This window comes from Engraulis encrasicolus, chromosome 9 (assembly GCF_034702125.1).
Source record: "Engraulis encrasicolus isolate BLACKSEA-1 chromosome 9, IST_EnEncr_1.0, whole genome shotgun sequence".
Lineage (NCBI taxonomy): Eukaryota > Metazoa > Chordata > Actinopteri > Clupeiformes > Engraulidae > Engraulis > Engraulis encrasicolus.
Window position 1 is genome coordinate 44,548,694 of NC_085865.1, and position 26,079 is coordinate 44,574,772.

At 42.6% G+C, this 26,079-nt stretch overlaps 1 protein-coding gene across 1 annotated transcript in view; it reads right to left on the minus strand.

The window, feature by feature from the left end:
• Positions 1-25,642, minus strand: part of lancl2 (LanC lantibiotic synthetase component C-like 2 (bacterial)) — a 92,623-nt gene extending 66,981 nt beyond the window's left edge. Inside the window, exons 1-3 of the mRNA XM_063207218.1 lie at positions 25,335-25,642; positions 24,628-24,905; positions 1,159-1,276 (exon numbers count right to left, since the gene is read on the minus strand). Of these exons, the coding sequence (XP_063063288.1) occupies positions 1,159-1,276; positions 24,628-24,795 (286 nt within the window). The 5' untranslated portion in view covers positions 24,796-24,905; positions 25,335-25,642. The remainder of the gene's footprint in view (positions 1-1,158; positions 1,277-24,627; positions 24,906-25,334) is intronic.
• Positions 25,643-26,079: the final 437 nt, after the last annotated feature.

A 26,079-nucleotide genomic window follows, 5' to 3' on the forward strand; every position in this document is an offset into this window, starting at 1 on the left:
AAATGTATGCGGATTGCGGATGATCATTCATGGAGACGGTGGACCCGTTTATGTTTTATAATTATATGTTGGTAAATAAACTGTATGTGGAAGGCTGAGTGGCTGCAGACCTGTTGATTTATATTTGTGGAGATGTGTGGAGGTAGGCATCAGCATCAGCCTTGGAGCGGCCTTCTCTTCACACTCTGAATTATTGAAGCAACACCTGACATGGAGTAGTGAGGGCTTCAGGAAGTCCTGTGTACACTCGTCTAGCTCGGGGGTATATGCCGTGTGTGTGTGTGTGTGTGTGAGAGAGAGAGAGAGAGAGAGAGAGAGAGAGAGAGAGAGAGAGAGAGAGAGAGAGAGAGAGAGAGAGAGAGAGAGAGGGAGCGAGAGAGCACGCGAGAGAGAGAGAGAGAGAGAGAGAGAGAGAGAGTGAGTGAGTGAGAGTGTGTGTGTGTGTCTGCTTGCGAGCGTGCGTGCGTGCTATTTGGGTGCTGGGTTGCTTTCTAACAAGTATTTGTCCTCCCCAGGGCTTGGCACTAACACCCGCAAGCCCGCCAAATGCGGGTGAATTTCGGCTTTGGCTAGTAGATACCGAAGGTTCACTAGCCATTCTGGCGGGTCCGTTACTATTCAGAATGATGAGGCACCGCATTTTGTAGTGTTTTTCCTCGGACCGTCTTTGATACAAACGTAATGCAATGCGATTTCCCTATATCATATTATATTATACAGTATTATTTTATATTATATTATATTATATTATATTATATTATATTATATTATATTACATTGTATTATATTATATTATATTAATTATGTTATATTATGTTATATTAGCCTACATTACATTATTACAGCCTATAATATAATTAATTAAAGCTGCTATGATGATTAGAAAATTATGGCTAGTGAAAAGGCCCAATGGCTAGTGAGTCAGGAAAACCACTAGCCAAAATGGCTGGTGAGCGAAAAAGTTTGTGTAAAGCACTGGTCCTCCCACATAAAACAATTAAACTAAGTGTGTGTGTTTCTGTGTGTGTGTGTGTGTGTGTGTGTGTGTGTGTGTGTGTGTGTGTGTGTGTGTGTGTGTGTGTGTGTGTGTGTGTGTGTGTGTGTGTGTGTGTGTGTGTGTGTGTGTGTGTGTGTGTGTGTGTGTGTGCTACTATGTACCTGTCCAGCCGGTGTATGTAGAGTAGTCGTGGGGGTCGGCTGTCTTGAGGCCCTCCTCCATCTGCAGCAGCAGGTCCTTCATCTTATTCTGAAGTTTCTTACGGAACGCCTCACTGACCTAGAGGAGGAGAGGGGAGGAGAGGAGAAAAGAGGAGAGAAGGAGAGGAGAGGAGAGGAGAGGAGAGGAGAGGAGAGAAGAGGAGAGGAGAGGAGAGGAGAGGAGAGGAGAGGAGAGGAGAGGAGAGGAGAGAAGAGGAGAGGAGAGGAGAGGAGAGAAGGAGAGGAAATGAGAGGAGAGGAGAGAAGGAGAGGAAATGAGAGGAGAGGAGAGAAGGAGAGGAGAAGAGAGGAGATGAGAGGAGAGAAGGAGTGGATGAGAGGTGAGAATATGAGAGGATGAGGAGAGGAGAGGAGAGGAGAGGAGAGGAGAGGAGAGGAGAGGAGAGGAGAGGAGAGGAGAGGAGAGGAGAGGAGAGGAGAGGAGAGGGAGAGGAGAGGAGAGGAGAGGAGAGGAGAGGGAGAGGAGGGGAGAGGAGAGGAGAGGAGAGGAGAGGAGAGGAGAGAAGGAGTGGATGAGAGGTGAGAATATGAGAGGATGAGGAGAGGAGAGGAGAGGAGAGGAGAGGAGAGGAGAGGAGAGGAGAGGAGAGGAGAGGAGAGGAGACGTGAGGAGAGGCAGTGGAGAGGAGAGGAGAAGAAAAGGAGAGGAGAGGAGAGGAGATGAAAAGAGGAGAGAACATGGAAGTGATGAGAGGACAGAAGAGTAAATGGGAAAAAAGAGAAGGAAGATTTTAGGGTGCTATACCGTTTAGGTCTGTGTTTCTACCATGTAACAACAGCATTCTGATCATCCTTTCCACTGTCGCCATTGTGCCTGCACCTCTCTCCCTGACACTCTCTCTCTCTCTCTCTCTCTCTCTCTCTCTCTCTCTCTCTCTCTCTCTCTCTCTCTCTCTCTCTCTCTCTCTCTCTCTCTCTCTCTCTCTCTCTCTCTCTCTCTCTCTCTCTCTCCTTTTTTTCATCCTCTCTCACTTGTTCATCTAGTGACAAACGTGTCAAACGATATGTGCCACTATCACAATGGCTGGCCCCTGTAGTGTGTTATTAGTAACACGCTTGATGTTTTTCTATCACTCTACCTTTCCCACCACTCTGCTCTCTTTTCACTGTCACTGCACTCGCTTTCTCTCTCTCACTCTCTCTCTCTCTGTCTCATCACCTTCATCTTGCTCCTTCCTTCTTCTCTCTCGGTCTCTGTCTCTTTATCTCTCTCTCTCTCTCTCTGTCCCATCACCTTCATCTTGCTCCTTCCTTCTTCTCTCTCGGTCTCTGTCTCTTTATCTCTCTGTCTCTCTCTCTCTTTCTGTCTCTCTCTCTGTCTCATCACCTCCATCTTGCTGTTTTCCTTCTCTCTCTCTCTCTCTCTCTCTCTCTCTCTCTCTCTCTCTCTCTGTCTCTCTCTGTCTCTCTCAGTGCTGGTCCGTGAGACTGCCATCTGATAAGGAGTAAATGCCAACGTCCCTCTGCCAACCGTGGAATAAATATCACACACACCGCCTTCTCATCTGCACACATGCTTTATCGCCAAACACTGACACACAGGCACTGCTTTTTTCCCTTCATCACACACACACACACACACACACACACACACACACACACACACACACACACACACACACACACACACACACACACACACACACACACACACACACACACACAGAGTTACGACCCCCGCCCCCCTTGCCTGATTATCATCGACTTTTAACGTTTCCCAAACGGCCTGATTAACCCGCCTCCCTCGGCTTGCTACTGGTCGAGGCCAGAAAAGGCTGTGCCAAACATGGTCTTAGTCCAAATAGAACGTCTCTGTTTAAACCACATCACTGCCCTGAACAGCCTCTACCCAGGGCCATTGGAGCTGCTCAAAGTTGATTGCTTCCCGACAAAGTGGGTGGAGTTCCCGATTTCTATGGAGCTCAGAAACGATATTTGTATTGTTCCTGGCCTGACTAGAAGCAACGCCAACGGTGCTGCGTCGCTAGGAGGGCGTAGCCTGGCACATGCAAATAGACACGCAAACGCACTGTTACGACACCCCCTCACACACACACACACGTGTACACATAGATAGTAGACGCAGAGAGAGAGAGAGAGAGACAGACAGAGAGATGACTTGAGATTTTTCTGTGTTCTGTTCAAGCAGTTCCACACTGATGGACTGAGACCAAATGTATTCTTCCCATGTGCCCGCGTATTGCGCACACACACACACACACGCGTGCGCACACACACACACACACACTGAAGCACACACACCCTGACGCACATGCACACATCATGGTGGATTGACCCGAAGTGTGCGATGTATCTGCAGAGGCACATCTGTGAAACTGTGAGCAGAATCTTGATGAGAGCACAAACTTCAAGCAAGGGCACTCTCAGCTACTGTGTGTGTGTGTGTGTGTGTGTGTGTGTGTGTGTGTGTGTGTGTGTGTGTGTGTGTGTGTGTGTGTGTGTGTGTGTGTGTGTGTGTGTGTGTGTGTGTGTGTGTAGGTGCGCGCGTGCGTGCGTGCCTGCGTGTGTGTGTGTGAAAGACAGCGGAGGTTAGCTTTGATTGGTTCTGTGTAAACAAAGGCACCCCAATGAGAGGTCTTATGAATGCCAATATGACAGGATGTCACTTTAAACCAGGGATAATATTAGTGAACACAGCAGACTGTCGGGCTGATGTTGTCGTTTGTGTGTGTGCGAGAGAGAGAGAGAGGGGGGGGGGAGGCAGAGAGAGAAGGAAGGAAAACAGAGCAAGATGGAGGTGATGAGACAGAGAGAGAGACAGAGAGAGAAAGATACAAAGACAGAGACAGAGAGAGAAGAAAGAAGGAGCAAGATGAAGGTGATGAGACAGAGAGAGAGAGAGTGAGAGAGAGAAAGCGAGTGCAGTGACAGTGAAAAGAGAGCAGAGTGGTGGGAAAGGTAGAGTGATAGAAAATCATCAAGCGTGTTACTAATAACACACTACAGGGGCCAGCCATTGTGATAGTGGCACATATACAGTGCCCTCCATAATTATTGGTTGAGATGCGTTAAAAGCCTTAAAATAAATTCAGTGTTTATTGCAGAAGAATACTGTCACACTGAAAATTGTAGGAAAATGTAGCCTTCAACTCAAATGAATTGTAAGAAAATAAAAAAATCCCTGACTAAAAAATAATTATTTTTCATTAAATCACCTGTTCCACAATTATTGGCACCCTTAACAATTCCCAGGAAATAAATATAATTGAAGCATTTCTGTCATTTCTACAGTAGTTTACAAAGTTTACCAGAGTATGTAGGAACATTTAATTAGTAATTCATCACTTCCTGTTTCCCTGGGGTATAAATATGACGTGACACCGAGGCCATTTCTCTTATCCACTCTTAAACATGGGAAAGACAAAGGAACACAGCATACAAGTGAGGCAGATGTGCGTCGACCTTCACAGGTCAGGCAGAGGCTACAAGAAGATTCCCACTCAACTGCAGCTGCCCATATCCACTGTGAGAGGAATAATTAAGAAGTTCAAAACAACTGGAACAGTGGTAAACAAGCCTGGACGAGGACCCAAGTTTATTTTGCCACCACGCACAGTGAGGAGGATGGTAAGAGAAATCAAAAGATCTCCAAAGCTCACTGTTACAGAATTACAACAAATGGTAGCATCCTGGGGTCACAAAGTCTCCAAATCAACCATCAGGCGCTGTCTACACGCCAACAAGCTGTTTGGGAGGCATGCACGGAGAAAACCTTTCCTCACTCACAATCATAAACGCAAGCGTCTGGAGTTCGCCAAGCGGTATTGGGGCTTCAACTGGGACCGTGTGCTTTGGTCAGATGAGACCAAGATTGAGCTTTTTGGCAACAAACACTCTAAGTGGGTCTGGCGTACCACGAAAGATGCGCATGCTGAGAAGCACCTCATACCCACTGTGAAGTATGGGGGTGGGTCAGTGATGCTGTGGGGCTGTTTCGCTTCCAAAGGCCCTGGGAACCTTGTTAGGGTGCATGGCATCATGAATGCTTTGAAATACCAGGACATTTTAAATCAAAATCTGTTGCCCTCTGCCCGAAAGCTGAAGCTGGGTCGTCACTGTGTCTTTCAGCAAGAAACGTGCCATATTGGAATTGCCGTTTTTATATATTTCTTGGACTCCCTGAATACAAAACAAAACTACAGTCATAGTTTTTTCTAGTATTTGTAATATTCATGATGGATACAAGACTATTCAGTCAGCAATTACATGACTTTTATACAAACATTTATAGAAACACGAAATTGCAAATAATATTGACCGTGCAAGGTACAGTTTGCTTTGATTGACAATGGAGTATGACAGTGTGCTATTTTACAGTGTTTTCGTCCATGTGTGTCTCCTTCTTTTACTTATTTTGAAACACTGTCCTCCTCCTGTCGAAAGCACCTCCACTTCTGCCGCGAAAATGTTTCTATCTCCGCACTTCCCGCCAGCGCTTCGACTGGCGCATGTGTCCGCGTGTGTTCATGTGTGTCCAAACCTGGTAGTGCCTTCGAATTAACATGCCATTTGAATATATTTTAATACCATATATGGTTACTTGGAGGCGTTTCGGGATGCAAATTATCCCGAATGCGCGCGTGCACAGTGATTTGGAAGGTGTGGGATTTATCATGCTGACGTGTGCTTAGGAGCAGCCAACGCACGTTTGATAAATCCCGATTTTTCTGTACTTGCGAACATTCTAAATTTCACTCGTAAGACATAATTTAGAAGACATTCTACGAACTGATGATAAATGAGGCCCCTGGGAGTGGGGTTGGAGGAGTCCAGAGAGGTACTGAGGAGCAAGAGAGTGAAGTGATTTGTATGTTAACAGGATAATTTTGTACTCAATGCGGGACTTCACTGGGAGCCAGTGAAGCTGTCTGAGTGTGGGAGAGATGTGTTGCCACCGCTTTGCGCGAGATATAATTCTGGCTACTGAATTCTGAACATACTGTAGTCGGTCCAAGGCTTTGTTGGGTAGGCCATACAGTACCCCATTGCAGTAGTCCATTTAAATATAACTAATTTATTTATTTTTTAATTAAAATTTCAGATTGAGTGGTTTTTTTTGTGAAAAACGTTGAGATTTCGGGGGAATAACGCTGCTTATCAATTAATCGTAAGTTGATCGATAAGGCAATCAACTAACGATTAATGAATTAATCGATAATTTGCATCCCTACCCCAGGCCTCTCTCTGCAGACAGCAAGGCATAAGGTGGGATATCAGAGTTATGAAATTCATGCCTGGACAATATGCTAGTGTTGACCACATGCCATCAAAGTCTTTGGAGTGAGGACACTTGAACACACAGCCCTGTTGTGTACCATTCAGGAGTGTTTGTTTTAATCAGCGTGGTGTTAAATTATATCCATTCACGGTCAAGACGCATCCATTCTGCAAATTGTGTGAAATTGTGAGCGATTGTCTGTACAGTGCGTCTTTTAATTAGTCTCATTTACACTCTGGTCACATTCCTCAGTTTCCCAGACGTGTGTAGCAAAGCTATCACCCCCCCGTTTCACAAGCTGGATAATTAGTATAGGTCCATATGTAAGTTTTGGAACATTTCATATAGGGGTCATTTCACGTGAAATCAGACACTTTGGGACCCGACCGACCCGGATTTCAATCTTACTTGGTGTGCCTTTTCAGTAGCAAGGTAGCACCCCAGAACTGCATTGGTTTGAATCTGACACTAATATTAAGGGAGAAACAGACTAGGAAAGGTTCACATGTGAGGGTAGGACACTATACATTCAGCCTTGAATATATCAGTCAGTGTTAGTCACAAAAAGATGCCTGTGGTGTTGTTTGAAAGCTCTTTTCTGTCTCTACATATTACACAATCACCTTGGAATACAACTACTCTCAGAATATGAATTATGATAAATTAAAAAATTAAAAATTGAATATCTAAAAAACTTATGTTTTAAAATGGCCAGTTCCTTGTCCAAACGTAGCCGGCAATGTCATGAGCAGCACCTTAAATGCTGGTGTTCGGTTTGTTATTCATTTCAGAGAGAAGTTGACTCACAAATATGGCATCATACAGACCACTTACTAATAATATGGTAATACCATAGTAGCATCACATGACAAAACAAAAACAAAACAAAAATGGTCAGTGTCCATAGTCCCAGGTTTCAGAAACTAAGGCAGATGTCCATTTATACACACCAAATGATGATATGTGAATGTTTGAACATTCCTTCTCTGTGTACCTGTGCCATCTTCCCTTTACCGTACTTTAAAGAGATAATCAATGGCTACACTCTCATTTTGTACTCTACCAGTGCATTTGAAGCAGCAGCTGTGTCTTTTGTAGATAATGTATAAGTATGTCCCGTTGCAGTTACAGGTTCCACTACCAGAAGCACATCCTGATGATCCATGACAAGTCTATCTGGTCTGAAGGGAAAAGTGAAGGATGGAGATGGCCCATGAGGATGCAGGAAGTTCAGTTTCACCTCTCCAGTGCTCGGCATACATTCCTCAGCACATGCTAGCCACCAGTTGCCATCATATACAGCTACAACATACCCTTTGATGCTTGAAAATGTAACACATTCCTTTACTGAGCTCACTCTTTCAACTCTGCCTTCTCTGAATGCTGAAAATGGCCTAACTTCCACTGTGTCCATTGACAATGGGCAGAAGCTGTGTAGTTTTTGAGTACCTGGAATAGTTCTTGCAGATTCAAACCTTTTCAACAGGTTCTCAGCTTCATGATGGTACGTCTCTGTTGTGGCAAACTGGCAATGGATGTTCTTGACATTATCCTTGACAAATTCAAACAGTTGGTATGGCGTTACAATTTAATTGTCAATAGGACGTTGTAGACTTGCTCTTGCAGCAAGCCGTTTAACTGTCCCTCCAACGCCATCACATGGACCTTTGCCATGTGATGTGGCAAAAAAGTGCCACTCTGCAGGTATGTGAAAATCTGCCTCGTGGTGGCACAAATTTGTTGTGTTTTTAAGGTTCTTATATTGTGCAGCACAGCCATCAGAAAAAATATAGGATCTTCTTTGGACGTTCTGTCATTGATGAAGTGTCACTGAGGAACTGAATTAGGAGCTGAATTAGGAGTCAGTCAAGGATAATGTCAAGAACATCCATTGCCAGTTTGCCACAACAGAGATGTACCATCATGAAGCTGAGAACCTGTTGAAAAGGTTTGAATCTGCAAGAACTATTCCAGGTACTCAAAAACTACACAGCTTCTGCCCATTGACAATGGACACAGTGGAAGTTAGGCCATTTTCAGCATTCAGAGAAGGCAGAGTTGAAAGAGTGAGCTCAGTAAAGGAATGTGTTACATTTTCAAGCATCAAAGGGTATGTTGTAGCTGTATATGATGGCAAATGGTGGCTAGCATGTGCTGAGGAATGTATGCCGAGCACTGGAGAGGTGAAACTGAACTTCCTGCATCCTCATGGGCCATCTCCATCCTTCACTTTTCCCTTCAGACCAGATAGACTTGTCATGGATCATCAGGATGTGCTTCTGGTAGTGGAACCTGTAACTGCAACGGGACATACTTATACATTATCTACAAAAGACACAGCTGCTGCTTCAAATGCACTGGTAGAGTACAAAATGAGAGTGTAGCCATTGATTATCTCTTTAAAGTACGGTAAAGGGAAGATGGCACAGGTACACAGAGAAGGAATGTTCAAACATTCACATATCATCATTTGGTGTGTATAAATGGACATCTGCCTTAGTTTCTGAAACCTGGGACCATGGACACTGACCATTTTTGTTTTGTTTTTGTTTTGTCATGTGATGCTACTATGGTATTACCATATTATTAGTAAGTGGTCTATATGACGCCATATTTGTGAGTCAAATTCTCTCTGAAATGAATAACAAACCGAACACCAGCATTTTAGGTGCTGCTCATGACATTGCCGGCTACGTTTGGACAAGGAACTGGCCATTTTAAAATATAGGTTTTTTAGATATTCAATTTTTAATTTTTCAATTTATCATAATTCATATTCTGAGAGTAGTTGTATTCCAAGGTGATTGTGTAATATGTAGAGCCAGAAAAGAGCTTTCAAACAACACCACAGGCATCTTTTTGTGACTAACACTGACTGATATATTCAAGGCTGAATGTATAGTGTCCTACCCTCACATGTGAACCTTTCCTAGTCTGTTTCTCCCTTAATATTAGTGTCAGATTCAAACCAATGCAGTTCTGGGGTGCTACCTTGCTACTGAAAAGGCACACCAAGTATGATCGAAATCCGGGTCGGTCGGGTCCCAAAGTGTCTGATTTCACGTGAAATGACCCATAGATTTTTCCATTTGGTGTTTTTTTTACTTCTAGGACCTCCCCGAAGGCAAATCCACCTGTTTCCATTTTTTCTTTGATATTTAGTTGCAAATCCAAGATGGCTGTCATTGTGTGTAGAAATTTCGCCATTAAAGCCCTTTTTAAGGTTCAGTTTAACTTTTCTGATTTCAGGGGCAACACTGAATAGAAAACAACTTGTTTCCTTCATTTTTTTGTGGCAAAGTCCAAGATGGCAGACATCATATATGGCAAAATTGGCATATTTCTACCTACGTTCAAGTACATGTTCATAAATCCCACACTTTGCTCAGGAATGATCGCACGCACACTTTACGCACAGATCTTTGCCTAAGAACGCTTGATAAATGAGGCCCCAGGTCTCTGTGGTCTTCTGAAAAGGACAATCTTATCATCCCCCGAGCCAGACTTCGTTCTGTTGGTGACAGAGCTTTCTGTGTTGCTGCCCCCACGCTCTGGAACAGTCTACCTCCCAACATACGCCAGGCCCCCACACTGGCTATGTTCAAGAAGCACCTTAAATCCCATCTATTCACAGAGGCGTATGGACGTTAACTTCTCTGGCCCTTCCCCTGCCCCTTCTACCCCCCAATTGTGAAGCAACCTTGGATTCCTTGAAAGGCGCCATATAAAACCAAGTTATTATTATTATTATCATTACTATTATTATCATTATTATTATTATTAATAATAATAATAAATGATTTAATCCAAAGGTGATTTAGATATTCCCACTATTCACACCCTTCTTCTCATACACTCTTCACATGCCCATTTCACCTGGCTCTCTTATCAGTTGAATTGTCGATTAATTGCGATTTTTTTTTTTTTACCTTATGATGCAAATGTGTCCCGTGTCAGAGCTATTGCTATGTCAAATTTGCAGTAGCTACAGTATGATATCCAACCTCATACCAAGGCTTTCAACGCATTTTTTCTCAGTTAATAACCATGAGTGAGCTGGCTAATTACAATGTTCTGCCATCTTGAAAGAAGGAGCCACCAGGGTAAGCAAAGATTTTCAATATGGTGACCAAGATCAATCATACAACGTGTCACCAATGCAACACAGTGGCATCAAGTCCGCTCTCCTAAATGGGTGTCACTTTGTAGGGCAGTCATGGGTAAGCGGATAGGGCGTCAGACTTGTAGCCCAAAGGTTGGCTGTTCGGCTCCCAACCCGCTAGGTTGTTGGGGGGAGTAATTAACCAGAGCTCTAACCCCATCCTGCTCCATGACTGAGGTACCCTGAGCATGGTTCCGACCAGCCGCACTGCTTCCTTGGGGCGCCATTGGAGGCTGCCCCCTTGCACGGGTGAGGCATAAAATGCAATTTTGTTGTGTGCAGTGAACACTTGTGTGCTGTGTCACAATGACAATGGCAGTTGGAGTTTCCCAGGTGGGCTTTCACTTTCCATTGAACTCCTTTCATTCTCCTAGTCTACTAAAGGGACATGGCTGCCATTAGCAGTTTGAGTCAATAATGCTTCAGAATATGTTGTATGACGATGTTACATGAATAACACAGACATGTTATTTCTGCTTTGGCTGATGTGATTTTGCTCATGGTTATGTTTTATAAAGGTGCACTGTGTTATATTTGAAAAGTTTATTTCTGGAATTCATGCGGCTCATTCACAAATGTTGCCCTTTTCTCAAATATTTACAACCACCATCAAATTCTAAATATTCCTTATATCTCAATGGGAAAAAATACACTTTTCATACACGAAGAGATGGATCTTATGGAATGGAGATGGAACGTACTGCCCTTTGGTCATGCTAGTAAATATTGGTTTATTGCTTGATAAATATTCATGAAAATATCAAATTTGGGAAATAGGCCACCCAGTTGCAATACCTACTCTGGCTACCTTCCTACATACTGTACCTTTAACACCTCACTATTTCATCCATGTATAAATGCACTGCCACATAAACATACTAGGACAAGACTATCTATTATTTGTATTGCCTCAGAATAGAAATCTGTGTGCCTTCCCGTCAGCCATGTGTGTGTGTGTGTGTGTGTGTGTGTGTGTGTGTGTGTGTGTGTGTGTGTGTGTGTGTGTGTGTGTGTGTGTGTGTGTCAGTCAGTAAATCAATGGGCAGTTTCCTCTGCCGTAAGGGACATGGGCCAGTGGAGTTCTGGGTTGAAAAGAGGAAGACGAGCATTGATTATCCCGTGAAGCCGAACATCAAAACATAAATTAGTATGCCAAAGGCCCCTTTACTTTCGGCCACACTGAGGTGAGGTGTTCGCATAGCAAGCAAGCAGGACACTCTGTTCTGTTCTGTTCTGTCAGCTGCTGTGCTTCTACAGTAGGGCTGCACGATTATGGAAAAAAATCATTATCACGATTATTTGGGTCAAAATCAGAATCACGAATATTAATCACGATTATTCATTTTTTGCTGAACTTTCTTTTAGATTATAACAAAATGAAATATAACCAAGAATGAATTATATAAGGGATGAACAAAATAAAACTGAATTGTAATAATTATGTAAGAGGCAATAGCATGAAACTTAGGTGAACAGATTTCTGGCCAGAAACATCATCCTGTCAGTATGTTCCGGCTTCAAGGAGGCAGGTCACTATTGCCACGATTAAATCCTGATTGAAATCACGATTTCGATATCACAATTAAATCACGATTTTCGATTATTTTCGATTAATTGTGCAGCCCTATGTGCTTCTAATGAGGGCTTTCTACATTGGGCTTCAGAATGCAAGACCATACTCTGTCTGTACAGACACACAGACATTAAGACAACGCTTGAATAAACGCCTCAAATCAAACTCCTCTCTTACACGCACTCACACTCTTTCTCTCTCACTCACTCACACACACACGCGCGCTCTCTCTTTCCTTTACACAACCAGACACGTGCACAGACATACACATACATTCACACACCTGGACTAATTCAAATCAAAAGCAATAAGCATGAGTAATTTATGTCTCTGCTCCCATGAGAAGAGCTGATATACTATTAGTGTATGTGGTTGTTTAAACCAATTTGCCAGGGCCTGTTCCACTGACTGACTGGGGACATACCCCAATGATTGCACGATACGGTCTATGCTTCACTGAGCAGGTAAGCGGGCAGATTGATACAGTCAACAATTCTCCTCTTCAGAGCTCCAAACCAGTCAGCCCAACATCCTTTAGACTTGAGCAAGCAGGACAAGTGATGCCAAGATGTCTGCCTGTCGTCTGCCGGCTATTTACCACCTGCCTCCATTACACAGCCTGCCTACATTAGGTCAATTACTCCGCCCAAACAGGCCAGGGAGACCTCCACGGGACCTCCTGTGTGCTGGCCCAAAACAGGACGCTTCAGATCATCATCAATTGGGGCCAACTATGGGACTTTGTTTAATGGAAGTCAAAGACGACCTTTTATCTGAAATATTACGTACATCTGGCTGCGTTTCGCCAAACTACACATTAGGGCGTTCAAGTTTCCTCACATCCTTCCGACGCGAATGAGACAATCAGGATCACTGGGTGGGATTTTCTATAGATGGGCGGTGTTGTTGTCTTGGCTGCGTCACAGGTCGAGTTCAATGTGAGTGGCTGAAGTGGCACGTTAGTCAAGATGAGGACAGGTTGTTTGGGATACCCAGGACGGTATAGTGAAAACATAAGCTTACCTGCTGGCGAATGTCAGGTTAATCTAATGAATACGGCTGTTATAGTCTGACTTGCCAAGCTATTAATGTCCAACAATTCAGACAAATCCCAAAAAACATCCCCAACCTCCAGAAAATGTCCTTGATTTTCACACAAAAAGTAATTAGAAGTTCAGCAATGGTTTGAAGTGGAAATTCAGTGTGGGTGGCCCAAGGAGGGAGTTGGCAAATTGGCTGCAGTGTCACTGCTAACGGCCCCTAACAAGGGAAAGTGTCAAACTGACAAAGAGCAAGTAGGGTATGACTTCCAAGATCCACGGCACCCGAAACAGCCAAAAAAGTATTTTAATCATCGGTCCCAGTGTTTCATGTCCATAGGATGATAGCAACCCAGCAGACCTTTGCTCAAATTAAAGAGCAATCTTTTCTCTCTGAAATCCTGCATTAACGAGGTTAACTTGGGCGGAAGCCGGGACAGGCCATTACATAGGCTAGAGCCTCCAGTCAGGCAGAAACATGCGGTCGCCTCGAATGCATCAACGCAGAGCAGAGGAGAGAGGCTTCAAATGTGGGCTTCATTTCAAAGGCGTGGAGTACGTGTAGGCAGGGCCGCTGACAGCTTCCGCTGGGTTCAGGACAAAGTCATCTAAAAGGGCCCCCTACCCAATACAAACAATGTAATGGGGACGCAATTATGGGCCACCTATCTCCCTGGGCCTGGGACAAGGACAACATACCCCTTTGTCCCCTTCTGTCGGTGGGCCTGCATGTAGGTGGGTGGAGGGAAGGGGGAAGGAGGGAGAGGCAGGAGGTGGGTGGTTCTCACAGCGGCTTTGAACACGATGACAGAGCTCATGCAGGAGACATTTACTAAGATCACCTCCAGGCTTAGAAGAAGTGATTCGTTATACCTCCTGCAGTCTCCAATTATTTAGTCTGCTGAACTTTCAAGGAATGACTCCAAAAAACTTGGGGCCCATTAGTGATTTGCATGTTGTCCAGACAGGGATGGGAGGGGAGGAGATGTGGCACAACTCAAGCTAGTCAGTCAGACAACAGGAACAAAGTGAGGAGAGGTGATCCATGTGGTCTCTTCATTTCGCGACAAAGTGTTTCCTGGAACATGCCGTTCAATTCCTCATTGTCTCTCTCTCTCTCTCTCTCTCTTTCTCTGTCTGTCTGTCTGTCTGTCTGTCTGTCTGTCTGTCTGTCTGTCTGTCTGTCTGTCTGTCTGTCTCTCTCTCCCTGACTCTCTCTCTCTTTCTCTTTCTCCTCTGTCTGTCTCGTCTTCCCCCGCTTCGTGGCATATCACATAATTAAAGGTGAAATGTGAAATCCCACAGGAGCGTTTGAAGCGTATCACGTTCCCTAGTGCTGTGGCAAGAAGAAGAGAGAAAAACACTCGTTTGCCCGCTTGGTCTCATCCCTTGTTGCTCAGGAGAAGAATGCAGCCTGCGTCTGGCGGCAGAATGAGTGCTTCGAGGAGATAAACGTCCTCTATTTTAGCATAACAAAGACACAAGGGAGGTTGGCTGTGTGCGTGTGCGTGTGCGTGTGCGTGTTGAAACATCAGCCAGAAAAGACTGCTGAAATAAGCTGAATGCATTATGGATGCAGCAGTGTGCTGTGAAGTTCCAGCACAAGGAAAATAGCAGTGGTGGACCTACGATATGAATGGCCCATCTTGTAGTTTTGTCCAAAACAGATTTTTTTTTTTTATTGCCTTTTATTTTTAGGGTCATTACAAATTATCAAATATAGGTAAATGTTTTGGAAAACTGCTTCTACATGACAAATGTTGATGTGATGATGGTCTTATTAGGAGGAGATACAGTACGTGGAAAATGTGTATTTTACATAGTAGCATTTATGGCACTATTTATTTGTATAAAATGATCATTACAGCAGCTCAGTGGGCTTAGAAGTATTACCATCTAGTGTCTGGGTTCGGACCCAGGTTCGATTTCTGACCCATGGTCATTTCCTGATCCTTTCAGATCTTTCTCTGTGACTGATTTCCTGGTAATCTCTCACACTTTCCTGACAATTATGGGAAAAATTCTTAAAATGTTTAAAACGGGTCTTTTAAAACAATTCATGGATTGTGCGTAAACTGTTCATCCAGCACATGGCATTGTGTCATGCTTTTTAATTGCAACACTTGGCAAGTTATTCAGCAAAAGCTTATTTCAGCCAGTGAGGTTGAGCCAATCCTGCGCACCATTGCATTGCATTACACCTAGCTGATGCTTTCAACCAAAGCCAATTACAGTCATTTTACAGGGTATTGGTTACAGTCCCTCCCTGGCGCAATGTGGCAAAGTGTACTTCAGCCATGGGTGGAGGTGTAGGGAGAGGTAAGGGTGAGATTCTAACTGTCAATCCTCTGATCTTAAGACCATCTCTTTACATGTAACCATTAGGCCACGTCTGCACCAAAAACATAGTCTTCGCTATATTCCGCCATATGAAAATGGAACAGTTACTCCAGGCATATACTACCTCTACCATATTCCACGTCATGCCCAGCGACTTTCATGTTTCTGGTCTTGCAGTGCCTCTTGACATTGGTCCACGAAAGCAGTGAGAACGCAGGAAATGGCCAATGGTATATAGCCATGCTAACATCTTAAGGAAAACTGGGCTTAGCTTGGAGACAGAGTGGGGATATTGTTGGATGCAGTCAAGCGTGGGAGATTTTTAGCTGACTACACAGCGGGAGAAAGGAGGAGGGAGAAAGACTCTTTCTCACACACAGAGAGAGACAGAGAGAGAGAGAGAAAGAGAGACAGAGAGAGAGAGAGAAAGAGAGAGAGAGACAGAGAGAGAGAGGGCATTAAGTAGGTGACATCTAGGTTAACTTATATCACTTGGATTCCTTGTAGACAGTATACAAGAGAGTCAGAAATGTCTGTGGATCTTTACAACAGCCAACTAACTATGGCTAAGGGACACAAGACAATAAGCCAAACCAGTAACAATTAATCAAACTAGATTGTATTCTCGCAGCAAATGCTGGAATTTATACTTTGATGCATTGTTGATGAATATTTGCTGTTGATTTTAGATACTGTTAAATGATATAAAATGTCATTAATGGTGCTTTGAAACCATAAAATATAACGGTAACAGTGAAGGAAAGATCAGTGAGAGAGTATAGAGGAGTATAGATGAATAAAGTATGCTGTGGAGAGCTCAATATACAGCATAAATGTGCTGTCCAGCTTGAGATACCAAACAGGCACTGGCCACTACACACTACAGATTCAATGGTGTGACAGTCATAGCATACCTACAAAAGTGTGATGGTCATGCCAAGGTCACACTTCAGTATGAGTCTTATGAGCTCTGCAGGTTACATTTAATGACCGCATGGCTGTCATTAAAGGGACACTGTGTGAGATTTTTAGTTGTTTATTTCCAGAATTCATGCTGCCCATTCACTAATGTTACCTTTTTCATGAATACTTACCACCAGCATCAAATTTTAAGTATTCAATATGACTGGGAAAATTGCACTTTTCATACATGAAAAGGGGGATCTTCTCCATGGTCCGCCATTTTGAATTTCCAAAAATAGCCATTTTTAGCTGCAAAAATGACTGTACTTGGACCATACTAGAAATATGTGTTTATTACTCAGTAAACAAAGTAAAAAAAGTATTACCCAGTTTCAATGAGCAGCATAGTTGCAGTACCTTTTTTGGCCATTTCTTGCACAGTGTCCCTTTAAGTGTTACGATAGGCTGATAATCGACGATTCAAAGACTTATAATTGTAAAGTGTAGGTCCATATTGACTACAACATTATATTATGATCAAAAGACAAAATAATCATGTTGATATATTCGTTTCTGGCTCAGTTTTGCATTTCTGTCCTTTAGCGTGACATGAATGTCTACAGTGTGACATGTTTTAAACGCTCAAATATTTGTTTGAGCTAAACAATATGTTTGATAAACACTGAATATTGCATTAGGGAAGAACAAATTATCGTCCCAAAAGGAATAAGTAATTTGAATACACAATATTTATCTAGTCAAACAACAAAACAAGCAAAAAATGTACTACCAGTTGTTTTAAAAGGTATTTCTAAGATATCTAGTCCATTGGTGTGACCTGTTTGTCCTTTGGTGTGATACTCCAAAGTGTCACACCATAGGACTTTTACCATCACACCATAGGACTTTTGAGCTTTTGAGTTAATTTAAAGCCATGTCGTTGCCAACTGAATTAAAATTTCACCTTTAGTAAGATGCATTTTTCATACATCTACATAAGAAAAAAATATAAAAAATATACAGTACACTCGCCTCCAAAAGAGTTGTCGCCTACCCATCTGTTTGGAATAACAGCTAATAACCTGACTTTCAATTAATCACTTGGCTTCAGAAGTCACTCATATGAAAGCTACAACCCTCTCGAATGAAAATGAATGCACAAAAATAAATTTCATGCACCAAAGAAAGATTGACCCTTTAATGAACACAGACAGGGCAGATTTTGACAAGACAAAAGTTTTGTCGCCTATCGAACATAATGTGAAAATGAGCAGATAAGTCACTTCAAAACACTTCAAATACGCAGATCGGGTGTCATATTTAATCACTGATTCACTCACACCTCTCCAGAAAATAAACTTTGGCCTTAGGTGTGTGTTTAGGGTCATTGTAATCATGGAAAGCAACACAATGAAAATCAATGGAGTTCAATGAGAGATGGTGACATATTTGCTATTCGTAGAGCAATACATTTTTAACGTCATGATGTAATCAATGATAAAAGCCCTCAAACACCAGCAGCATGCATGCAGCTCCACATAAGAGCTGTATCCCTCCCATGTTTGACTTTAGGCACCATGTATTTTTTCCAAATTCTTCACCTTTAACACCAAAGAAGTCTCTCCCACTGTCCTGTCTCAAAAAAGCCAGCCAAGAGTATGTCAGGCCTAATTCTGACAAAAATGAAGGCTAATGGGACTCATACTCTGAAGTCAAGATCCCAAAATCAACCATTTTAGAACTGAAAGAATCAAAACTATATGGTGTTGGAGATGAAGAATATGAAAAAAGAGAAATGGTGCATAAAGTGAAACATGGTACAGATACAGCTCTTATGAGGAGCTGCATGCATGCTGCAGGTGTTTGAGGGCTTTTATCATTGATTAAATCATGAAGTTAAACATGCATTGCTCTACGAATAGCGAATATGTCACCATCTCTCATTGAACTCCATTGATTTTCATTGTGTTGCTTTCCATGATTACAATGACCCTAAACATACACCTAAGGCCAAAGTTGATTTTCTGGAGAGGTGAGAGTGATTCAGTGATTAAGTATGACACCCAATCTGCGTATTTGAAGTGTTTTGAAGTGACTTATCTGCTCATTTTCACATTATGTTCGATAGGCGACAAAACTTTTGTCTTGTGAAAATCTGCCCTGTCTGTGTTCAATAAAGGGTCAATCTTCCGTTGGTGCATGAAATTTATTTTTGTACATACATTTTCATTCGGGAGGGTTGTAGCTTTCATATGAGTGACTTCTGAAGCCAAGTGATAAATTGAAAGTCAGGTTATTAGCTGTTATTCCAAACAGATGGATAGGCGACAACTGTTTTGGAGGCGAGTGTATTGTCAAAATACATTTTATGGCTGTCACACCAAGGACAACAAAACTAATACATCTTGTGGTAGCAAAACGTAATTGAGTGATTGAAGAACTCTGAGAGAAAAAACTAAAATCCACCCTTGCCATTGGCTTCTTAAGGGTCTAAGTCACAATTTAAGTACAGCTGGAGCTTCAGCAATAGATAATTATCCACAGAATCACCCAAAAATGTGATGTCACACCACAGGACATTGTTTTCTGTGACAAAGTTTCATAAGTCCATACGGTCTCAGAAAAACAGGAAAAAAAATTAAGCATTGCCACTTGCTAAAATAGACACCTTGAAAAACATGCCAGGGTTGTTTCTACAAATGACTGAGCTTTGAATATTTATTTTAAAATGTTTTAATATGGAGAGCCAGGCTTACGACAGTCACATCATAGGACAAATGTGAAATTTGACTCAAAATGAAGTATACTTATTTAAGCTCTGGATTTATTACACATTACTTTTTCACAACTATGAAATTAGTTTAATCATTTAAAGCATTGACAATTTTGAAAGCATGAATTTACTTAATTTTAAGAGCCTGCGACAGCAAAATTTACATGTCACGTCATCTACCCATAAACCTTTATATAAATCTTAACAAAAATGTTTATTCTCATCTAAGACTAATATGAAACATAATGTACAACATCTTCTTTCATTGACATTTGTTTTTTAAAGGAAAAATAACAGGTTTGTAGGTTTTTAACCAATGTTACGAAAAAAACAAGGCGTCACATCTCCCACCCTTTTACAGCCCTGCACAAGAGAAGCAAGCAAGCCCGCTTCATAAACGCGACTTAGAGATTACTATAAGCATGGCAAGCCCGCTTAACTAAACCACTGCTCATGCAATAGCATAGTCTTTAATTTACTGAATTTCATATCAACTGCCTGCGACTTAAACACTGTTCAGGTCTGTTATGCAGCCATCTACTGTTGTCTGTGCTGCTCTTGAGAATATCGACAGTGTGTATTACTGCCTTACACATATGTTGTAAGCATGTCTGGAGAGTATGAATTATGCAGTGTGTTTGGGTGGGGCAATGTTACGCGGTGTGTAATATTTGCCCCATAGGCTGCATGGCTATGTCAGCGTGTAGTAGAGTGTATGCATTATGTAGTGTGTTTGGATGAGGCAGAACAGGGGAGGCCAAAGATGAGTGTCCCCCTGGGGGGCCATAAAGTATACCTGTGCAGGGTCGCTGACAGCTTTGGCTGGGCCCAGGACAAAGCCATCAGAAGGGCCCCCCCACTCAATACATTCAATGTAATGTAAACCAATCCTGGGCTCCATCTCTCCCTGAGCCCAGGACAATTGACTCCTTTGTCCCCCACTGTCAGCTTCCCCGTGCCTGTGCATACTTACTCCTCACGTCACCCGACCAGGCCTGCTGTCAGCCTGCTCACAAGGCACAGAGCAATGCATCATGGTACCTGCCTTCTCCCGAAGCCTGCATGCTTCTATGCTCAATGGTGGCATTGCACAGTGAACGGAATTTACAGCTGAGCGTTTGGACAGCGTGACAGTGTGGGTGACGACCTGTGCAAATGAGTGGATACATTGTACACCGCCATGTTGTGCACAATGGCGGAGGGTCTCTCTGCACTGTATTGCCCTGCTCCATTCTCCACACTGTGCACTGAGATGCAGTGCACTTTCCGCCCTCACGTACAGTAATGGCAAAATTTGAGGATTAAGTGCTGGCTCAAATCACGTTCTGTCTGACACACTTAATGGCAGTTGTCTCGACTCATCAGAGTTTACCAACCGCCAATATACCATTAATCAGGGAAGACACTGTTCGTTATCTTGAAATTTTTTTAGGTACCCCTGTCTCTTATACATTATACATTATTATCTTTGGAATCAAAACTATGCTGTTATTACAAAGAGTCGGCAGTTTGACAGATCTGACACTCAACTACGTAACAAATATTCTGCGAAAAGTGTACAGTAACTCCACACTTCCAAAAAGGAGGCTGTGTTGGGGGCGTAATCCGGGTAGTTTACAGTACACTTCACCGCCATGATTAGAAATGGAACGCCTTGCGTAGTGCGTACCCAAACACAGTGCGGAAAGGGCGGTAAGGTCGGATATTAGAACAGGGCATATGCCTCTGCTCATGGCCCTGAGCATACTCGAACTGCAATCAGTTTGGCTTTGTAGCAGCCCCAACCTCATAGAATATCTCAAAGCAAATCTACTGAAACAGAGTCAGATACTTTTATGCCAAAAGGAATAATCTGATGCTCGAAGGCACAGAGAACGTCAGCCTCTTCACCTTGTGATTGCTTGTAGCATTCTACCCATCTGTTTTTCACATGCTATTCTTATGTAGAGCTAAACTCACCTTTGGCCAAATTAAAACACCCCCCCTGCACTACTCATTTTCCTAAACAGTAAGAGAAGTCTTTCATTTTGTTTTCATAGAAGGCTGCCTCTGTTAGTAGGACATAAAGAAAAGTTCACATTTTCCGTTCTGTTCACAGTCATGACCTCTTTCTCTCTTGTGCAGACCTCCAAAAAGTCGATCTAGAAGCCCTGTCCTCGTGGTGTCCTGACCTCACCTGGGGCCAGGGGTAGACAAAAATGAACCTCTCCATCTATCCATCCCTAGGAATGAATTTTTAAATTTATCTCAGTGTTTCTCAACCTTTTTTGAACAAACGCCCCCTTTTCTTATAACGAGCCTCCCAACGCCCCCTCTCAGCTGTAACCTTCTCAATGCCCCCCTAGAGGGGCTGTACCGCCCCCGTTGAGAAATATTAATCTATCTGTTCCTCACAGTCTTTGAATATAGAGTGCAGGCTAGCTGCTGTGCTCTTCACAGCCACAGCTGAGGGCCTCCCTCCAGCCATCTCCTGCTGGGTGGTGACTTGCAAACAGTGACTTGAAGACAGTTCGGGTTACTTCCGTTGTCCTAACTCCCATCCTCCCTTGTGCTTGTGGCCTCATAATGACGTGGCAAGACGTCATTGACAACAGAAGTTTAATTGCAATATCTCGCACAAGCGCAATTCAAAAGGTCATATTCTCATTTAAGCTTACAATTGGGATGTTGAATGGGGGAAAGTCTCTTCTTTCCATAGAGAAGGGGCATCAGCGACGCGCGAGGCCACAAGTTAGGATAATGGAACGCACACTCTGTCCTTGCACTGCTCTCTTCTCAGCTCCACAGCTACTTGACAGCTCCACCACTGAGCTGCAGGCCGCTAAGTAGCAGTCTACTGGTCCGACTGGCACAAAATATTAAATGGGACATTTTTGTTGTGTGTAGCTGCCTAGCAGAGCTGATTTAGCTGTGTGGTGAGTCACACTACAGAACGATAATGTAACACAACACATATAGCATTCCCCTGTGCTTTATTACACAGATTGAAGTTTTAGGCCGAATTCATGACATTCTTGCTTTCTTCACTGCTTCAGACAAGCTATATTTGAATATGGACATCTTTTGTGACTTACACTGACTGATATAATCAAGGCTGAATGCATGGTGTCCTACCCTCATATGCAAACCTTTGCTAGTCTGTTTCTCCCATAATATTGGTGTCAGATTCACACAAATGCAGTTCTGGGGTGCTACCTTGCTACTAAACAGGCACAGCAAGTATGATTGAAATCTCTGTCGGTCGGGTCCTAAAGTGTCTGATTTCACGTGAAATGACCCAACAGGGTGGTTGACGTGACGCCTTGTTTTTTCGTAACATTGGTCAAAAACCTACAAAACTGTTATTTTTCCTCTTAATACAAATGTCAATGAAAGAAGATGTGGTACATTATGTTTCCTTCTCTTAGATGAGAAGAAACATTTTTGTTAAGATTTATGTAAAGGTTTATATGTCAAATATCCTGCGGTGTGACTGTAACATTAAAGAAACCTGGAATATAATATATATAATTAACCAACAACATTTTGAATAATGTATGAAGCATTTTGCATGATTGCATAAATATTAACTTCATATTAAGATATGTGAATGTGAAAATAACTCAAGACAGTAATATTAAGTACAAGTTCAATTTCGTAACACAAATTGCGTCCTGTGGGGTGACATGTATGTCAATGTTTGTGAACGGGCAGCTGCAAGGCCAACTACAAGGGTCTTAAAGACAGGCTCCTAACCAGTCAGTAACTCAGTTATTGGAGAGTGGTGTGGAAATTTAAGGTGACTATACACATCTCTTAATATGTCTACATATTGCAATGTTTCTGTCACGCAATGCTTAGGTTCATTTTATGGTGTCCTGTGGTGACTGCTCTTATAGAAGGAAAAAAAAGTTTTTTATAAATGAAAACACATATTAAGATTAAACACAATATCATTATCTAGTTAGCATGAGCTCAGATGTCAGTCATGTATACAAAAGGATTAAAATGGCCACAATGCAGTGAATTTCCTGCGGTGTGACATGCTTATGCAATGTGTTACTCAATCCTTACTTGTAGTCCTTCCTCATGTATCATGTATCATGTATCATGTATTCCTCATGTATCATGCAAGGATATAAGGATACCAGGAGATTTATTTGTCACATTCACACATTTACTACAAGTAATACAGTGAAACCATGCAATGAAATCACAGTTGTCTGCCAGCACAATGCATAGGCGTGTGTGGGTGGGGGTGCGGTTCGGTAGTAGTGTGTGTGTGGGGTGGGGGTTAAAGGAACAATAGTACAAAGAGCATGGGGGATATGTTTGTGCAGAATATTAATAATTTCATTGCATCTTATAGAAATGTCACACCAAGGATGTTACACCGCAGGGCATATTTTCCCAAAAAATGGCCAAAATTAAGCTTCCACAGACCACTAAGAGCTTTATTTTTTCTATTTTTTTCCCTATTTTTTCCATAATTTTTTTCAGGAATTGGAAAAACTTTTTTTTTTTTTGCGTAACGCCCTTAAAGTCAACCACCCAACAACAGAAATTATTGAACCATTAACTCTGCTATTGTAACAATATTTCAACAGCTGTTGCTGTCAAAACCAAGGAGGATACAGGTATAGCGCACAAGCTTAGCTCTGGCCCGTTTTCCAGAAACAGACGGAGACCTGAATACAAGACCCAGATAGGCCCCAGAGGAGAACTCCCATTTAGAGAAACCAAATTACTTCCCAAGACGACATACATCCTGCTAGATTATCTATTCTTGTGATTGTGGACATGCAACCAATGTAGGCCTACAATGAATCAGAACATTCTTGACTACGCTGATGCACTCTGGTGGTCCTATTTACAAGGATCCTGCTAATCAGGCAGCATAGACAGACTACCCTATCATGCCCTGAGTCACTGTTTACATAACAACACTTAGTTCTACCCCAAAGTGAAATTGAACTTCAGGTGACAATCCGAAAAAGATACCAAACACTTATGAAACTCGTTTAAGTAGGAAAATCGAAAGGCAGACTGGCCTGCAAACAAATAGATGACGTGCCATGGCAAACTCAATGTGTGACACGCCCACCACAAAGCTGTCAAACGCTCCAGCAGTAGCATGGGGCACCGCATCTCATAACAACACACCACACACTGACAACTCTCCATTTCATTCATTCATGAATGTCTATAAATAGTGTTGTTGGGTGCATGACGCACAGTACGTTTCAATGGATGAACATGTCTTTAGAATACAGTAGGCCTGTGTAAACTCAGATAGTCTCTGACAAGTGAGATAAACTAGCGACAGCTAGTTGAATAGTTAGCAAATTGCATAGGAATAATTTAACGCTATAAAATGTGCCGTATCTGGCTGTGTATTACCTTTCCGTTTGCGTCAAATGGTTCGTCGCCATCACTGTCTTCTTCTGAGTTTGGAGATGTGAGAACTCCCTGGTCCCAGTCGGGGTAAGGGTTGATGAAGGACCTCTCCTCCATCTCTGATTCAGATGCAGTTACCAGTTTTAATCTCTTGGACATGTTGTCTCCCATTTCAACGGAGCGTCACCAAGGCCAAACAGTGCCTCCACTCAGTTCCAGCACGCGGCTTGTGCGTAAAACGCGTTTTTCATTCAACTCCGTTTCGCTGTGGGGGTTTTATTCTGCAAGTGCATACAGTCGAAAAGCTGGTCAATATTTGCGAAACACTGTGAGTGAATGAGAGACTGTAATGTCTGAAAATAATGTTAGACCTTTACTCAAAATATATATAGCCATCTAGCCTATAGCTATTCCAAAACAGAAACATCTAGCCTACAACATGGAAAGAGTTAGCCTAGTATAATTTCATTTCAAAGAGCATCACATTTTTTTTTACAAAAAAAATAAATAAAACAACATAAAATAGGTTCCTGCAAAGAATAACAATGTGAAAAACGCAAAACGGTGGGTTGTAATATTTGTCTTTCAAAAAGTTTCTATTCCTGAAAATATTTGTCGACGAAAGCATAAATTACTGGTTAGACTGTCCACACACACATACCATCTGATAATTGCACCGGAGTTTCGGGGCTTATAAGTAATTTACAAACCTGCTGTAGATTCATTTATCCTGGCAAAATACACGCTGACACATAATGGACTGCAATTGCTTCAATCCCATTCACAACCATTCATATTCCTAATTATAAGGAGGCTGACTAATAATCCTTCCACGTCGTGCAACTGTCAAAATGTCCTCAATTAAACACTTGCATCATCCCAGGGTGCTGCAGCGTAATCCCAAAACAATTCAAACAGTCAGTTGAGGTTTTCCTGTGCAAACACAACCACAAATTGGTGTCACCAGTGTAAGGCATAGCCTTCTGTGACCTGCCGAGACAAAAAAAATCCTTTTGGTTGTCGCTGGACGAACTAAGACCCCCTCCGAGTCACCATCCCGTGCTTCAGCAGAGCATAATGAAGTCATGCAGCCTCCGCGTGACACTCCGTATCAATAATTTTGTTCAAGAAAACAACATCGCGCACAGAAACCATCGCTCAAGCAATAAAAAGCTCGGGCTCCATTATTTTTTGCGTTTCAATGGGTATTGGTCCTGTTATCAATTCCGGACTCCCACTTTCCCTTTCGCAGACGGCAAGAGTCTCGAAACAGCATCGGTTGGACACAGTGTAGCATCGAAGCCACCAGACTAGCAGAAAGCAGATGTCTCTCGCCAATCTGGACCGAAAGTGAGTGCCCCGCGCGCCGAAGAGACAGATGGCGATTCTGCCGTACTGTATGCCGATTTGCCACACGCGCTCGGATTATACAGAAGAATAAATCCGCAAACCCTG